Genomic DNA, 16,707 nt, shown 5'->3' with positions numbered 1-16,707 from the left:
GTCGTGTCTATCAGGCAGCTAAAGGTCCTGATGTTTTCCTGGTAAGTGGCAGACTATTGCCCTCCTACCTTCAGAGGGAATTTGACCCTCCTGACATTGCTGTGTGGTGTACCATGTCCTCCAGGCAGCCTGCAAAGCTTCCAACGCCCAACACAGCTGCACTTCAGAGGGGCTCTGTGGCCTTCTGCTGCCCTGGGCTAAGATTAAAAACACAACTTTTTGCCCCTCATCCTGGGGCATTCTGCCTAATCTCATAAAAAACAGACCTCAGCCTCTGTAGGTTGCCTCGGGCATTGGCACTGAATCCAGCCAACACAGCACATGTTACACCCATGCCTGTGCCAAAGTACACAGCAGTTCCACCTACCAAAGGGACTGAGTGACCACAGCTCCCAGTATGCTCCCACTGGTCTTACTGGGAGCCATAGCTGCCCAGAACTCCTGAAAGGCAGCTCAGCCCGCTGGGTGATCAGGGTTCGTGCCACCAGCCACAGCAAATGCACCTCAGATCAACCGCTCCAGAAGACGACACTCAAAAGCTGCCTGTGTCTACCTTTTTGATCCCAGGGTGTTGCCAAGGGTTTGGCTGTTGGCCCTTAGGTAAATACACCTCAGACTGTGTGCACTGAGGCTAGGACTTCGGGGATGACCAGGTCAGAGGAAAGCTGTGGGCCCTGGCCAACAGAGATGAGATTTTGTCTCAGGCAACTGCTACAGTCACCTCCTCCACCCAACGACCACAGCCTGAGCCCACCAAGCTCCATCTTAGGTGTCCGCATGGCTGCTGTTTCTGCAGTGTGAACACCTCAAGGTTTGGATTGAGTTTCTCCTCTCCTGTGTGATAGGAAGGTTATCTTTCTTCCCCGCTTTGCAGACAGGGCACCGAGCCATATGCAGGCCACCTATTTCAGATGTAAAATATCAGGCTTAACATCATCATCCCACCAAAAGAGCCAGGCTCCTGCAGCTGTGGATAGCAGGTAGTCCTGAGCTTATACCTAACTTAGGCACCCAGCCTGGAGATAGTAAAAGCCAGGTCTGCAAAGGGGCACTGCCATACCTAAGCTTTATGCAACCTGCTAGTCTCAAGAGTTTACAGTCTGGGTCCAGACCCAGGACCCCTATAGCACGCACAGGAGAGTCAGCTATCCAGAAATTGAACTAACAGGTAGGAAAAGAAAGCTGCCAGGTGTAATTGCGGGAAGCAGTGGTAATTGCTAAGGAAAGACAAGGCCAGTTCTCAAAAGGTATTTAAGCAACAAACTCCAGGCTGAGCTAGGAGTGGTCTTCTGGTGTAAAGCATACAAAAGTGGTTGAGAAATTTCTACAAAAAGACAGAAGAAGAGACTCTAGAGCAAAGCGTTTGGCACATTCACCCAGCAAGAGGGATAATCAGGTTGTGAAGCCTTTGTCCAAAAACTATTTAGTTATTAGTGTTTAGGAAAAAGATTTCAAAAGAAACTCTTGAGAAAGCCTTGCCTCAGGATGTCCCACAGCCTGTCAAGGAAGGGACTTGAGTTCTCAACCAAACCAGATGGGGAAGAGAAAAGTTCAAGATGTCCCTTACCTCCCAAGCAAGGGACCTAACCAGCTGCAGTGTTTACAGAGAACACCAGCACCAGTGTTGTGTGAGCTGGGCCTCACAAGCGAGACTGGAAACAGATTCCCAGTCTGGGACAGGGCTTGGTCATGAATGAAAGGGAAGTACCAGGTAGATATCAACTCTTCAGGGCTTGCAGTAGGCCAGTGGGGTAAATGGTTAGACCATAGTTCATGGTTAAACTTTGAGGTCTGAATGAATCACTTGTGGCCACAGCAGGTACCAGACAAAGATGGTATTGAATACATCTCCCAAATACTGTGCAGCTGTCCTCACAGTCTGCGTCCTTAAGCAGCAGAGCTTAAGGGATATTCTCTTAGTGCACTGCGGAATACTCTAGAAGTTCACAAGGGCTCCACAGGTGCATCAAGCAGAAAAGCCTTTTCTCCTCTACTCACCCAAACAGAAATGAGAATGGTGGAGAGCTGCTCCCCCCGCAGCTTCAGCACCAAGCAGAATTTGACTCTGAATTGTAAATGTAGTCCCACTGCTCACCCATCCCTTTACTGGGCTCCTCACAAGTGTTCAGGGCTGCAATCCTTCAGCCGTTGCTTTGAACAAAATGTTCTGCAGGTCACTCCATCTCATTCCAGTATCACAACATTAACACGTTTGCGTGCCTACTTCAGAGGAGCCAAAAACATCAGGCAGAAATTGCCCTCCTGTAAAAAGGACTGGAGCCAGTATTTAGCTTGGCTTTACCTGTTGCCCACATCTGGCAAGTAAATTTTGCTCCATTTGTCTTCCAGACTGTGGCACATATGGATATCAGGAACAGAATCTACTAGGTGCAAAACTAAATATAGACTCACGCAGAACCACGGAAGTAATTGCCAGGGTGCATTTCCAGTAACTGGATTTCTTCTGTCTACAGAGTGAGCAGCCGTGATGAACAGCAAACTTTACCCACACAGAAGTTTCACTAAATAGAGCTTATTAGATTTTCTTCTTCCTTTTAAATAGTATACTCCCATGGAGCCTAATGTTTTAGCACGGGACTTGGTAGTCAATCCACTACAGTCTAAGAAAATGAATGCAAAGGGTGAGTTTTCACTGACTACAACAGTATTGCGAGACCTCACTCTGTAAGACACTGCAGAAAGCCAAAGAATAGTAGGAAACAGGGTTGGGGAAAAATCTGAGAGGTCAATTAGTTCATCTTCCTGCCCAATGCAGGACCAACTGGCATCAACAATTCTCGACAAATGTTTGGTAAATATGCTTTTAAACAACCCCCCTCCTCCCCGTAATGGAGCTTCTACCACTTCCCTAGGCTTTAACTCCCCCTAACCTTCCAAAATGATGCTAAGGGACAGCCTCAGAGGATGCAAGCAAGGGGAGGTCAGAAGGGAACTGGTGGCACACCGAGGTTCAGTGTTCTGCCCAGGGTCACAAGTTGGTGATGGAGATAGGACAAATGACAAGATAACACTTAGTCACACCTGTAGAAGCTGTTGAGCAGTGCCTACAGACCAAATTCAGACAGAGAAGCTGTAGAAGCTGTTGAAGCTTCTGCTGTAGAAGCCAGTCTTTCAATCTGTAACACAGCCAACCGTCCAATAAACACCACACTCTGCTGTCCATGGACAGGCCAGATTTTGTGATCCCACTCATCAGAAAGATGAGTCCAGCCTAGTACTAATGTGCAGACATGCCCCATGCGGTACACCCACAGCCAGGCCCCGCTCTTATCTATACCAGTCCAAGCCCGCTGATTCCATGGTCCCACCAGGATGTGATTCATGCGTGCCCCTGCTCCACCCAACTGGCATGCTCATCTCGCTGATCTTGGCTTCAGGACTCCTGTTTCACCAGGACAGTGACTGCCATTTAGTGAGCTTTTGTAGGGGCCTGTTGAGCTCAGTGTAATTTTGGTCTATGAGGTGCTACTGCAGGATGGCATCTGATGGCAACAAAGAATTACTGCACAGTTCCCTTTCAGCATAAAGAAAGGTGAAATATTTAATTGTAATGAATCTGTGGTCAGGCTAACTCTGAGGCTTGCAGTCACAAGACTCAAAAACCTGACCCAGAACACGCGAGGAGCCAGATGCCGGAGTGTCACCATGAGGACATGTAGGCTATCTCCTCAAAGGTCACTTTTGTCTGTTTATAGTGTTTCCACAAAAACAACCCTGAATTACTAGTGCTCAGACCTTTTCCCAAAGGTGTGGGTTCTTACAAAGAGCAATTTTTATATATAGAAAAACAAAACATTGAAGGTCCTTCTCAACCCTAAGAAGTTAGGACTACCCAAAGGCCTGCTCATGTGCTGTGCACATGCCCAGGAAGGCAGTCTCTCATATGGGATAAAATGCATTATTTAAGCTTCTGTTTGCTGTTGCTGGAAAAAATTCCTCTTCCAGTGGAAAGAAACCTGGAATGAAATGAGTCATTCCTGGAGAATTCAATGGCAGGCTTTTCCCGGGAGGGCTGTCAGAGAATGCCCAAGATTAGAAACCTGACCACATTCAAAGCCAAAACCCAGCAGACACTTTGGTATCATGAAGTACATATTATAAAAGAATAGTAACCTTCTTGTGGATCAAATATCCACTGAAACAGAAGGAAGAAAAAAAAGAAAAGAAACAACAAAAAATAAAATTATATCTCTTCATGACCTCCTTCTCCATTCATACTTTAATGAAAGGCTGTTAGTCATTTGCAATTAATACTTGAACAAGCAAGCTGTCAGGACAGATCCAAAAGAATTGGTGTTTAAAAGCCTACCTATTTGTCATCTGGCGCTCTCCTCATTCCCAAAGCCAAACCCATCTTATGAGTCCAGTGGCTCCAGCTGCCTGCCCAGTCCATGGCAAGATGCCTCCCAAGAAAACACTAAGCACACCAAAACAGATTCCAAGGATTGCCCCCTTCTAGGTAAAGGCCCTCATCAGTACCCTGCTTTCAGACACAGTGATGGGCTCAAAGAAAAAGTTGGAAAACCACAGTGGCCTGTATTATGAAGAAGGTTGGAGGTCTTCAAGCCTTAAAATGCAAGGATCACAGAGGGAGGGTTTTTTTGGTGCCTGTATGTGGCCACAGGACCTGCTAGAGGAACCTACAGTGATGCACGTTTCACTGCAGACCTAACCACGAGAACATGCACACGGTTCTGGGGTTTTGTGGTGAAACAAAGTCAGTGATGGATAAAAGTACACTGTGTTAACAGTGCTGTCCCTCATGCTCTGGCCTTCACTATGCTCCTGCAACGGCCCCCAAGATGGAAAGGCTTCACATCCAAACCAAACACACAATAGCCTACAGTCACTTCATGTGGCTCTCGGGAAAGTCATTTGGTCTCAGCTGTTCTCCTCTCTGCCCTGTGTGCACTCTCACCAGTCAGATACACTCTGAAAGTTGGACCTATTGCCCCAAGGATGTTAAGGGGAAAACACCTACTGCTACTGACTGCGTAGCTGAACTGACCATGTCTCCACCATCTCAGTTACTTAATTCCCCCCCTTTTTGAGTTTGAGTTTGATTTAGGGGGAGTTTTTGTTCTGGGAGAAAGACAATGTTCCTGTGTCACCATTTAATAGGCCTTAATTGAAATAATTTTGAGAAGAAGAAAGCCTGGCTTGGAGTCTGAGAATCCAACTGAACTGTATCCAGACAACAGCTCACGAGCTGGGAGCCACAAAGTAAGATTTACAACACTAAATTAGGGCCTTAATAACAAACCACTGCTCAATTCTGAAGTGGCCAGCAGGTACCCTAAAACTCTCCCTTAGCAATAAGGAGAAGAGTACCTCATTGTTTACACAGACTAAGTCCATCGTCTGTCCAAAAGCATCTGTGACCTTCTGCACCACTTCTCTGAATTTGACTGGTCTTGGAAACTGGATAATCCTGTATGCAAAAACAAATACAACAATAGTCTCAATTTAGTAGAAGCAAACTGGAACTTGGGACTAGACTGACAGTTCAGAAGAAAGAACCTATATGCTTCTATCTTGAAGCATAAAGCTTGCTCCTTGCTTTTGCACTCCCAGAAATACTGCTCGTCTGCTACGCCCAAGAGAGGACTTGAGCCACCCTGCAAGAATATCTACCAAAAATGCTAATGCAGCTCCTCTACTCCTTCTCCTATTATGAGATACAGGTGGAAAAGGAAAAAGTCCAGCAGCCCTTCACTGGAGAAGACCCAGGATCAGGCACTGGTCAGAGATTTATCAGCTCCATTTTCAGCAATTGGCTCTGAATAGGGAGTAGGGATGGAAGAGAGAATAATGCAGTTTGGCATCCTGTGACTCTCCTGTACCATCACATGAGGCAGCTGCATAGGTACGTATCAGCAGGTCTAGCCCTACTGTGACATTACTTAAATTTTCTTTTGCTTTAACATGCAACTTGGCCCATCAGCCTGCGAGTTTCCAGCCCTGTGTCCTGCTCTACCACAGTCACCGAGCAGAGGTGATTCCATGAAAATGTCAAGCAGGGAAGGGCAGGCAAGCTTTAACTCCCAGCTCTATTTTCATGGGACCCATGCCCAAAATCTGGTTATCTTAAGTATCATAGGCTGCTAATCAAAGGACACATTTCTGTACACTTGCAGCTCAGCTGTGGTTTAGCAGGGCTCAAGAATTAAAAAGAGAAAAGGATCCAAGCATGCACTCTGCGTCCCTGGTAAGAGGCATTTAATGACTTCCAGCTTGTAACCACTTTGCCTGTGTGCAAATCCCAGGAGTGGGATGGGGCATGTGGCAAGGGGATGATGAGGCAAGGCTCTTACATATAAAATTGTAGTGGATTTTAGGGGAACAAATGCTGTTGTGAGCTCATCTGCAGCTGGCTGAAGTCAGCAGGACAATGTTGAGTAAAAAGGGTAATTTGTCCCCCCTGTGCATGTGGAGGACTGGGTTGGGTACATACCTTTTCTCTCCTTCATATTCAAACTTGATCCTGACATTTCGTTGCTGAAAGAAAAAGCAGAAAATGGTTAGGTCCCAAACTGCATCCCAGACTGACACACAGATCCAAAGCTGACAGCAGTTCTCAGGGAGACTCTCCTAACTCCAGTGGGCATCTGGTCTATTTAGGGCCCAGCTGCCTGATGGACTCACGGACTTTGGGGAAACTCCACATTGCTGGTAAATGTGCTTGTCAAAAAATAAGGTCTTCTGTAAACAAGAGGACACCGACTCACCTGTGTAACTGTTGTTTTAATAAAATGCATTAATAAAAGTGGAAAATTTTGAATGCTCTGAACTCAGTTTGGAACAAGGCACTATTATCAGAAGCAAACATGTTAAGTGTCAGATGTCTGCCCATCTTCAGCGTTTCCCATGGTTTTATCCCAGTATTTTTCTGTTGGAAACCCAAAAAGCAAAGTTCAGAGAATATTTAATAGAACACAGGAATATTTGGGGCAACGAAGAAAGAAGTAAAAGCAAGTATGCTATAATGGAAATGGAGAGACAGTCTTGGATTTTAAAAGTCAACAGTGCTGGGGTGGTGGTGGGGTGGCTGTTATTTTCTTAGGACATACAAAATACAAAGTAAATCAGGCACCACTACACTATACACAGTGAATGCCCACCCTGAACTGACCCATTGCTGACCTCAAGAGAAATCATTACATTTGCCCAAAGAAGAGCCACCGCAGTCATGGGCAGACTGAGCACACAACTGTGCACGGACTAGTAAAAGCCACTTCTCCCATCATCTATTTGTGCATATTTAGCAGTGATCAAGACCACAAGGAGCCTTTTCATTCACATAGCTTCTCAGACCAAGCCTGAGCCAAGCATCCCTCTAGCACCCCTTGGCTCATACCAGGACTTTCCAATGGTCTCCAAGGCAGATCAAAACTCTCTTTACTTCCCAGACCAGGTTTAGTCACCCCAGTTAACCAGGACTCTGTCTCTACTAGTGCACACAAGCCTCCTCAAATAGCGTTTTCCTTCCCATGGAGAAAAAAGCGCTCACCACTTCTCTCCGAGGTGTAACACCAGGGAGGGCTTGGTCCCGCACTGCCTGCATCTCACAGGGATAATCCCTGAATGGGTGGGTGACAGCCCTTCCTGAGCAAGGGCCTTATCTCTAGCCCTGGATTGCTAGCGTGTGAAGGCACACTTTCCATCCTCTCAGAGGGAAAGCAGAGCCACAGTGAAACAGCTTTGCCTCTAATTGGGAAAATGAGCTGGACGGGCGTCCTTAGGTTTATTTTTAAACTGACAGCTCCTCAAGTTCTGCAAATACCCGTCGAAGTTCAGGAAGTCATGGCTGGAGGCGATTCGGTTGAAAAGCTTAAAAAAAAACCCAGTAGCTTCAGGGTAAACATCTTGGATCATCTGAAACGCATCCTTTTTATCTCTGCTCGTGTCATTTTCTGTGTTTCCAGAAAGGCTGGGAAGAACCGGTGCCGGGACAGTCACCAAGTGGGGCACTCCAGCACTGTTACCAGTCCGTGCTAAATAGGCACTTACATCACCTTGGTGTCTGCAGCCATTTCTCCAGACCCACAACATTTGGACAAACTCCAGGTTCGCTTCTAAAACCAGGCCCAACCCATAAGAATACCAAACTAACTCTAAAACAGTCCAAAATTCAAAAGGAAAACAGATGACCACAACCAACCTAGAGTTGAAGGTCCAAATCATTCTAGAGACAGGCAAAGACAGGTGGGATTGCCACCTTGGATTATCTCTGTTGGAAAAGAAAAAAAGATACAGGCTCTTTTATGGCAATTTTTATTTGTGTGTGCCTCTCACAACAGGGCCTGGCTGGTTCATTCCTCCTGGATGCTGGCAGTAAATCAGCTGGGGTGGGTTCACTGCATGGCGCTCCACAAAGTCCTTCTCTGAAGTAGGAGAAAAAAATAAGAGCAAGGAATTTTTGAGGTTTCTCCTTACAAAGGAGCAGGGCATGTAAAGGGAAAAGCTCATGCAGCTCCAGCCTTGCTGCAGGAAACCTTTCAAAACACAGGTTTCACTTTCAGTGCAGACCTGAATGCTGCACCAAGCTGGGACATAACACACGCTGCCTGTTTATGCTGAGCAACACAAATTTCACAGACAAATCAGTTTTGAAAAACAGTTCATGGCTGGAAAATGTCAAAACACTTGTATAAAGCTCCAGAGAGAGAAGGCAGGGCGGGGGGAGGGAAGCCACGACCCTACTGCATCCCTTTCTTCCACATCAACAACAGGGCTGATGCGCTGTGGTCCGAAGCCAACAGAAGTAAGCCAGCTGCCCCACGCTGCTTCTGAGCAGAGCAACAAGTACACTGGCTGCAACAGGGGAATGAAAACCCACTTCATTTGTTAATTAGTTTATTATTTATTCTTTTTGCTGATACAAAACCCACTACTTCTTGTCTCCCTCAAAGAAACCAAGACCTTAAACTTCTAAGCATTTGGAAGAGGGAGAAATATGTATATACATATACACACTCATAATCTGAGAAGTTGGTTATAGTTTTATTTTGCAGTCTTCCCTTGGCTTGCTCATGTTTTTGATCCAGAGCTAAAGCTGAATTCATTACTGCTAATCAGCAACAAATACTTTTTTCCTTTAAAAAAAGAAAAAAAAAAAAAAAATTGGGCAGTGCCCAAGGCACTAGGAAGTCCCAGGGGGATGCAAAGCACTTCCGAAATGCTGGAGCAGGCTGTGATTTTTTACACCCATAGAAATCTGGTTTGGAGCAACTGGTTTGAGATTACACAGGGAGTCTGGGGCACCGCCAAGTGCTGGAGCAAAGTCTCGCATGAGTCTGCACCCAGCATCTCAAACACTGGTCCTGCCTTCCCCTCGATTGTGCGTCTTCTCCATAAGGACCTCAACACAACATGCAAATTCCAGACGGCCGGTCACGGAAGAGGTGCGGGTGGTGGAGGCTGCACGGTCCTACTCTCCTTTGCAACTTTGTGAGGCATGAAAACAACAGCAACTCTGCCTTGCACAATCCAAGTCCTGCTATTTACCCTCCCTGCCACCAGATGTCAAATGGGGTTAATGGCAGCCTTGTTCTCCCCACAATCAAGAGGTCATTAGTTGGTGAAGAACACCAAGAAGGGTGTGTGTTAAATATGGTGGAGGCAAGGGGTAAGGCCATGCCACAAGGCACCAGCTTTCAACAGTGAGCTCTGGCAGAAGATCTCAGTGATGGTTTCACGGAGAGCTGTGAAAGCTGAGGCAGGTAACGGAGCAAGTAGGAGAAACTGAGGCACGGGCTGCTTTTCCTAAGGGTGTGAAGAAAAACCCCAGCCTGGGGAAAAGAAGTCTCTGAAGAGACCTTATTGCAGCCTTTTGATATAGAAAAAGGGCTTTATAAGATGGAGAGAGACTTCTTCCAGGTCCTGTAATGACAGGACAAGGGCCAACGGTTTTAAACCAAAAAAGGGTAGATCTAGACTGGATATAAGGAGGAAATTTTTTATGGTGAGACACTAGAACAAATTGCCCAAAGAAGTTGTGGAGGCCTCATCACTGCAAATGTTCATGGTCAGGTTGGATGAGGCTTTGAAGAACCTGATCTAGTTGAAGATGTCTCTGCCCATGGCAGAGAGGGTGGACTAGATGACCTTTAAAAAGGTCTCTTCCAACCCAAGCCATTCTGTGATTCATTCTATGAAGCAGAGTGGCAGAGCCAAGCACAAAATTTAGATGTTTGATCTCTTGGGTCATATGTAGTGAGCAACCTTCCCCTCTCCATGTGCATTTCCGTACGACGGGGCATGGAGGAGCCCGCGTTTTGGCTAGCGCCTGTAGGCCCTGCTGCAACACAAACAAAGTAAGCGACAACCCTGGCAGGAAATACCACAGTAATTCCCTTCGTTTCTCGAATAATTTCTTCTCTGAGATACTTGTACCAGCATTTCTTCCAGCCCTGCTAACAAATGGTATTTTATTCTTTCTTGTCATCCGCCTCAGAAAGGAAAAAGCAAAGCCACTGCAGTGGCCACAAACCCATCACCATCTTTCCAGGCTTTCCTTGAGGTATTTTTAGCTCCTTCCTCAAAACTTCTAATTTCACGAAAAGACCACAACTGCCGAGCTTCAGAGGAAGCGCTGACAGGAATCGGGGGAAGAAAAGGGGGCAACTGCTTCTGCCCACTCGGTGCTCGGCTGGGGACCATGCACCCCAGCGGGCTTGCCCAAGCTCAGCCCCCGGAGCTACAGCAAGCAGCCCTGCGCACTGGTTTAGATTAAGGAAAATGTTGGAAAAAAATGGAAAAAGTGTTTCCAAATGAGGTGAATCATGATCTTATACAGAGATCCCTGAAGAGTTGACTGCTGTTTGTAATAAAAGCATACACGGAGAGCAGGAAAACATTCAGTTAGGCCTAAAATGGAAGCAGCTTTGGAGGAACAGGAGGTGCTCTGCACTCTCACTGCTGAATACCCAGAAGGTCGATTGGATCAGGGTATGGGTCCAATCTGAGCAACGCCACGTCCATGGAGAAGGGTGACCGATGGCAGAGGGACACCCTCGCTGCATCACCTCAGTGCCACTGACTGCAGGCCAGGACCTCCACATCTGCCTGTGCACTAGTGTGGCACCAACAGCTGAAGCACCTAAAACTGCCACACTGCAAAATCCCGGACAAGCACCAAGTTCAAAGACTCCCCCCATCATGTCTTCTCCTCCTCCCAAATTTAGCCACTGTCAGACACGGTGTTTTGGGTGGACCCCACCTCTGTGGCTTGCTTTTAAGGCTGCTCTTGTCAAACCTACCCAGAGGACAGCTTTGTCCATACTGAGACACCACGGGGACACAGCCTTTGGATCACTCCTTCCACCTAAATCCACGATTGCCTCACAAACCACCTGGGACAAAGTCTCAGACTCCAGCATTAACCCTTCTGAGGACAAGAAAGGCAGGGAAAAAATCATCACAAGGGGTCTCCTCCTCCCTTCAGCGCTGCACCAAGTGGGGCTCATTCCAGCTTTGATCTTGCCCACCCACGAGACCCTGAGCACCTACTTTGCCTCAGTTTTCCTCCTGTGTAAAAGAAGGGCAATGAAAAAGACCCACTTCTGCATGCTGGAGAGTAAGCAGAGGGATTATTTTCACTTCTCTTATTTTCTACTTTGTTGGATTAGGAAACAATGAAAAAACCCTGCTGAGCATTAGTGCTCTAGTTACTCCTTTGTACAAAGCCACAAAGTGGTGGGATTTCTCCTCGAGTTCTGGCTTTGGCTAAGAACAATGAGCACTGCAGGGCCAGGCCAAGGGGACTTCTGCATCTCCTCGATGTGCACGTTGTTTGCATTAGTCCTGTGCTCACCCCTGCTTTTAGCAACGGGATGTTCATTACAAGCCAGACAGCTGGACTGCGTCCCTAAACCGCAATAGGAGATGACTAATTCGCATCATTAGGAATTATCTGCACAGAAACCCCACGCACTTCGGGTTATTCAGCAATCAGACAGAAAGGGGTTTGTCTGGGATTGCCCCCTTCTCCTCTTGAGGGGTGGAAGCTACGAGATATCCTGGTCCTCCTGGATCCTTACAGCTCTTTTCCTCTGAAAATGCAAGCCCAGCATGTGAGCAGCTCAGAGGCCAATGGAAAGATGATGTCTAGAGGGTTCACTGCTCCTTGTTATAGCTATTTTTGGTTTATACAGCAGCAGAAATCACAGGCTTCAAAATGCTTATCCAAAACCACCTACCTGGAAGGGAATAGCTTTTTTTCCAGCTGGATTTCTCCTTGGTATTACCCTCTTAGCACCCAAGTCAGCTCCACACACAGACAAGGGAAAGCCTCTTCCCAAAATCCTTGGGACTCCACTGCCTCTGCCATCTCCAGCCAAGCCTTTCCCAACCGGTGCTGCTGCCCTCTTGGTCCCTTGCTTCTGCTCCCCAGGTAGGGCAATCCCTGCAGATCTCCTCATAGAGACTCCCATCTTCAAGGTGATATTTACGGACCCTCATCATATTCCCCAACGGTAAAACAGAGATGATAAAGCCAAACTCCTTTTAGGTTGCTTGAGGACCTACAAACAGAGAGCCCTAGAACGTGAGCTGTATTTTATTCTAGATATGAGCAAGCCTCGTCCTGCATCCAACTCGCCAAAGAAAAGACAGTCCTGAGGTAATTTACTAAAGGGACAACTTTTAGGTCAGTCTGACATTTGTTGTGCATGAGAAAGCGTTCCTCGCAAGTACTGGACTTTATTGCCGTGAGAGAACTTGCAGTCAAAATTAACATGGCAGAGGCATTGCTAGCTGTCATCAGCCATGATAGAGGCCCACACCAATGCCTTGTCATTAGACTGAAGCGCAGCACTGACAACCAACTTCATACTGTGAGTTGCCAAGCACTATTTATATAAATAAATGGATGTGCGCATAAATAGACAGATGCAAAATAAATGTTAATATAGTTGCTCCTTTCTCCTCCATGCTTTTGTTTGGTATTTCAGATTCTTTGTGGTTTCCCTCCTTATCCCACTCATCTTTTTTCTTAGTGATCACAATGCAGGTCTTTATTCTGCCGTTTCCTCCTTCCCCTCTTCAGAGCCACTGCTGTAAACAAACTCCTTTGTCTGTTCAGTCCAGGAGACTGCCTGAAAGGACTCCTTCCAGCCATGCCAGAGAATGCATGAGGAATAACGGAGTGATAAAAGGAATAATGGAGGAATAATAGTGCAGAGGATGCACTAGGAATAATGTTAGGATGACCCCGCTGCTCCCCAAAAACGGCTCCATTTTAAAGATTGTAACTTATATGTGGAAGGAAAAGAGTGTCCATCTCTACCCCTCTCTTCCCTGTTTTCTCACCAGGCAGAAAGGCAGCGTAACTTAGTGACTGACACCTGACCAGGGCTCAGGAGATTCAAGCTCAGCCATCACATCTGCTGCCAGCAGCCTGGGCAATCTAAGGGAGGAAACTCAGCTGCACTGTGCATCAAGTATTCCTGTTCTCCTTTCCAGCCTTTTCTACCATGAGGCATTAGACACCCAGAAACTCAGCCTTAGTCCTAAACTCATTTGTAAGGAAAGCAAACTAAAATAAAGATTTTTAAGCAGTTTGCCAAAAGGTAAGTTCATGTCATAAAATGATCTGCAGCAAAACTCTTGATATTTTCGTGAAGAAATATTGTGTAGCACACACCACCACAGACTACTTTCTTGTGTGGCCCAGGTCTACCAGGAATATTATCCGGCAGGCTCCAAATTTCAACTTCTGTTAAGAGAGCACTGAGGAACTCCTCCGGGACACAGGGATGAGATAGCACTTTGGTTGTGTTTCTTTGTGGACCAAAAAATTGCTGCAAGCCACAAAGGAACAGGCTAGTTAGTCAACACATTCTTGTTTAAAGTGTTTTTCACTGGAAATTTGGAACACTGACTAAAGGATTCTCATGCCTCAGAAAAGCATTTTTCCACTGAATTTTTTTTTTTTTTTAATCTAACAACTGAACATCCAGACCCAAGTATTTCAATGTGAGCATGTTGCTGCAGGGCCCCATAAGAGACACCGACAATGAGATTTCCAAGAGGAAAATTTAGCATCTAAATGGCCCATGCCTCACTCTCCCTCTCCCAGAAGGGAGATTGTGCAGTGCATCCTTCAGTCCAAGCAGCCAACCTGATCACAGGAATAAAAAAAAAAAAAAGAAAGAAAAAAAAGGGAACACCAAGTACCAAAGGAAGAACAAATCACAGGCATGACAACAGCATTACCAAAGCAATCTTCCCCCCATCACTTTCTGTGCTAAAAAACAAGGAAAAAAAATAAAAGTGACCCAAACAAGTCCATTAAAAGTTTCTGAGCTGCAAACATGAACCAAGTCCCCACTAATTCCACCTACTTTGGCCACTCCCCACCTCACAGACTAGACTGCCGTCGTCCCACAAGCCAGACTTGTTCCAGCTAGTCCAATTTAGTGAAGCAACAATTCAACATACTCCAACGCCCTTCATCTCGTGGGGCCCGTTGGTCTGAATCCTTAGCCCCGGATGTGTGAGGAGAGCGGGATGTTGACTATTTGTGCCTCCTCCATCAGAGAGCTCTGAGTAACTATGAGCACACAGCGACAGCTAGTCCACTTATGGATAAAAAGAAAAATTGTAAAGGAGGCAATGTTTTTTCCAAGCATCAGTGTTGTAATTGGGAAGAACAGTTTGATTCCTAACAAAATAAAATGAAATGCAAGTAGCAGCCAACAATTCTAAAGCTAATAGTAGAGCACAACATAACTCTACTGGTGATTTATAAATGAAGATACATAGTGGATGGGCTGTGGATACAAATTTTATGAAACTTTTGCAAGACGTCGATTTTATGAAACTTTTGTAGATGAGAATTCAGCCAATGAAAACTATTATTTTATTACTTTTGACTAAATATCTGGTTAACTGTGTATCTGCAGCATTTACAGCAAGTTTTCAAAAATGACAGCAGGGATTTTCTCCCATTGTAAGAAAACAAATATGTTATTTAAGAGAAGTCTGAAAAAGCTTTGCTATCCTGAAAGCATCCCGAGATGGCTTGGTATGGTCTCCACCCATCAACTTGCTGAAAATGCTACCCTTGGAGCCATCCAAAGCTGTGCTGGATTGTCTGCTTTGCCTGCAGCTGCAGAGAGCCGGCTCTGAATTTCTCCGGTCAGTTTTGTAAACATCTTGGACTTACTCCAGCATGAGCTGAACACAAATCCAGTGATTCAACTTGGACAGCTGCTACCACCAGGACACACTTTAAAACAGACATGCTACGTGCGCACGCGTTTTCGTCTGCATGTGTCTAGGAAGTCTAGAGGGATTCGGGAAAGGATTTTTCCCCTCTGCATCCAGCGTTCTTTGCTAGTAGCACAAGTGCCATTAAAACATGCATGATGACAGTAAATGACAATTTGTTTTCTTCCTTGCTAGACATTCAGCGATTGCAAAGTTGATTGCAAGCTTATCCTAAGCCATAGCACTAGAAGTTGAATTCCAAGTGGATTTGCTGGCATGCTTCTCCAGCAGCCTCCTGCTCCTCTTAATTATTTTTCCCCTTCTGTTATTCTTGCTCTTTTGACAATTGAATTCCTTCTTCACAACTTTTGTGCTCACATAATATTTGTTCCATACACAAACAGGCTATTAAATTCACTTCAGCTATTATATCAATGTCAGCAAATAACTTCTGACATTGCTCAAGGGACAATGTTTTTGCTCACCAAATCAACTCCGAATGCGCAACAGGGACAAAACGTTTGGTTTTAGGAGCTTAAAGATAAACACCAGTAATTAATATTTAAACACTTTATGACATTATTCCTCCCAAAAGAGCCTGGGTGTCTACAGCTCAAAGTTGGCAGTCTGTCTTTCAAATATCTGAAGTAAAATGAGCACATGATAAATACTGTATTTCATCAACGCTGTCAATAGAAAACATTTGACTAATCCAAATCTTAAAGCTGCATAGCCTGTAACAAGTTCTACTACTTTCAGTGCTAAGCAAGAGAAACAAGTGCCTTGGGGTGGGATTTGAGATTTAAAACCAGTTTCATGCTCTATTGCTGTATTTGTGAACGGCTTGGGGTATCACTCTCCTCTGCTCCTCCATTGCTCCTCTGTTTTATGGGGATGCCTGTAGCTTCTTTTCAGCTCTTCAAGAATTGATCCTAAAGCTTAGGCCTTGGTAAAATTACGTTATTTCTGACGTACTGAGATCCTGTAGCACTTGTTAACTTCACTTCTAACATTTAAATTCTGTTCTCCCAGCATGGTGAGCACCATGCCCACCTCCTCTTTGGTTTACTGCAGTTTGGGGTGGACTCAAGCAATGCCTTACCTGTTTGCTGGAGTGAACACTGTTTTTATTCCTGTTGTTGTCCAGCAGCCCCCCACATTTGCCCAACGCTGCCAAATCCTTCATAATAGAGTTCAGAGCTTCTTCTTCATCTGCAAAAGGAGGAGAGAGAACTGAAGTGTGGAAGGTAACCTTGCCCCTGGAAGTGCAGAGTAAAAACACAGCATTGCAAATACAATCTTTCAACTCAAATGGGTCAAAAGACACGACGCCTAGCCTCCCTATTGAGAGGCAAAGACTACACCACAGTCCTTCCAGGCCCATCATGTCATGGAAATACAGGTTTCTTCATCACAGGTGAGACAGATCCTCAGAAAATCCAGTGGCTGAGTGTGGATGACCACTGCTCCTAC

General features: G+C 45.7%; 1 protein-coding gene across 1 annotated transcript in view; it reads right to left on the bottom strand.

Annotated features, from left to right (window-relative positions):
• LOC104621404 (mitogen-activated protein kinase kinase kinase 3-like) overlaps positions 1-16,420 on the bottom strand; it is a 41,958-nt gene extending 25,538 nt beyond the window's left edge. The window contains exons 1-3 of the mRNA XM_010287880.1: positions 16,337-16,420; positions 6,476-6,519; positions 5,353-5,452 (exon numbers count right to left, since the gene is read on the bottom strand). Coding sequence (XP_010286182.1) covers positions 5,353-5,452; positions 6,476-6,519; positions 16,337-16,420 — 228 coding nt within the window. The remainder of the gene's footprint in view (positions 1-5,352; positions 5,453-6,475; positions 6,520-16,336) is intronic.
• Between the last annotated feature and the right edge of the window lie 287 nt (positions 16,421-16,707).

This window comes from Phaethon lepturus, unplaced genomic scaffold, assembly GCF_000687285.1.
Source record: "Phaethon lepturus isolate BGI_N335 unplaced genomic scaffold, ASM68728v1 scaffold37945, whole genome shotgun sequence".
Lineage (NCBI taxonomy): Eukaryota > Metazoa > Chordata > Aves > Phaethontiformes > Phaethontidae > Phaethon > Phaethon lepturus.
Note: the sequence above shows the minus strand (reverse complement) of the source record. Positions and strands in the feature narration are given on the sequence as shown.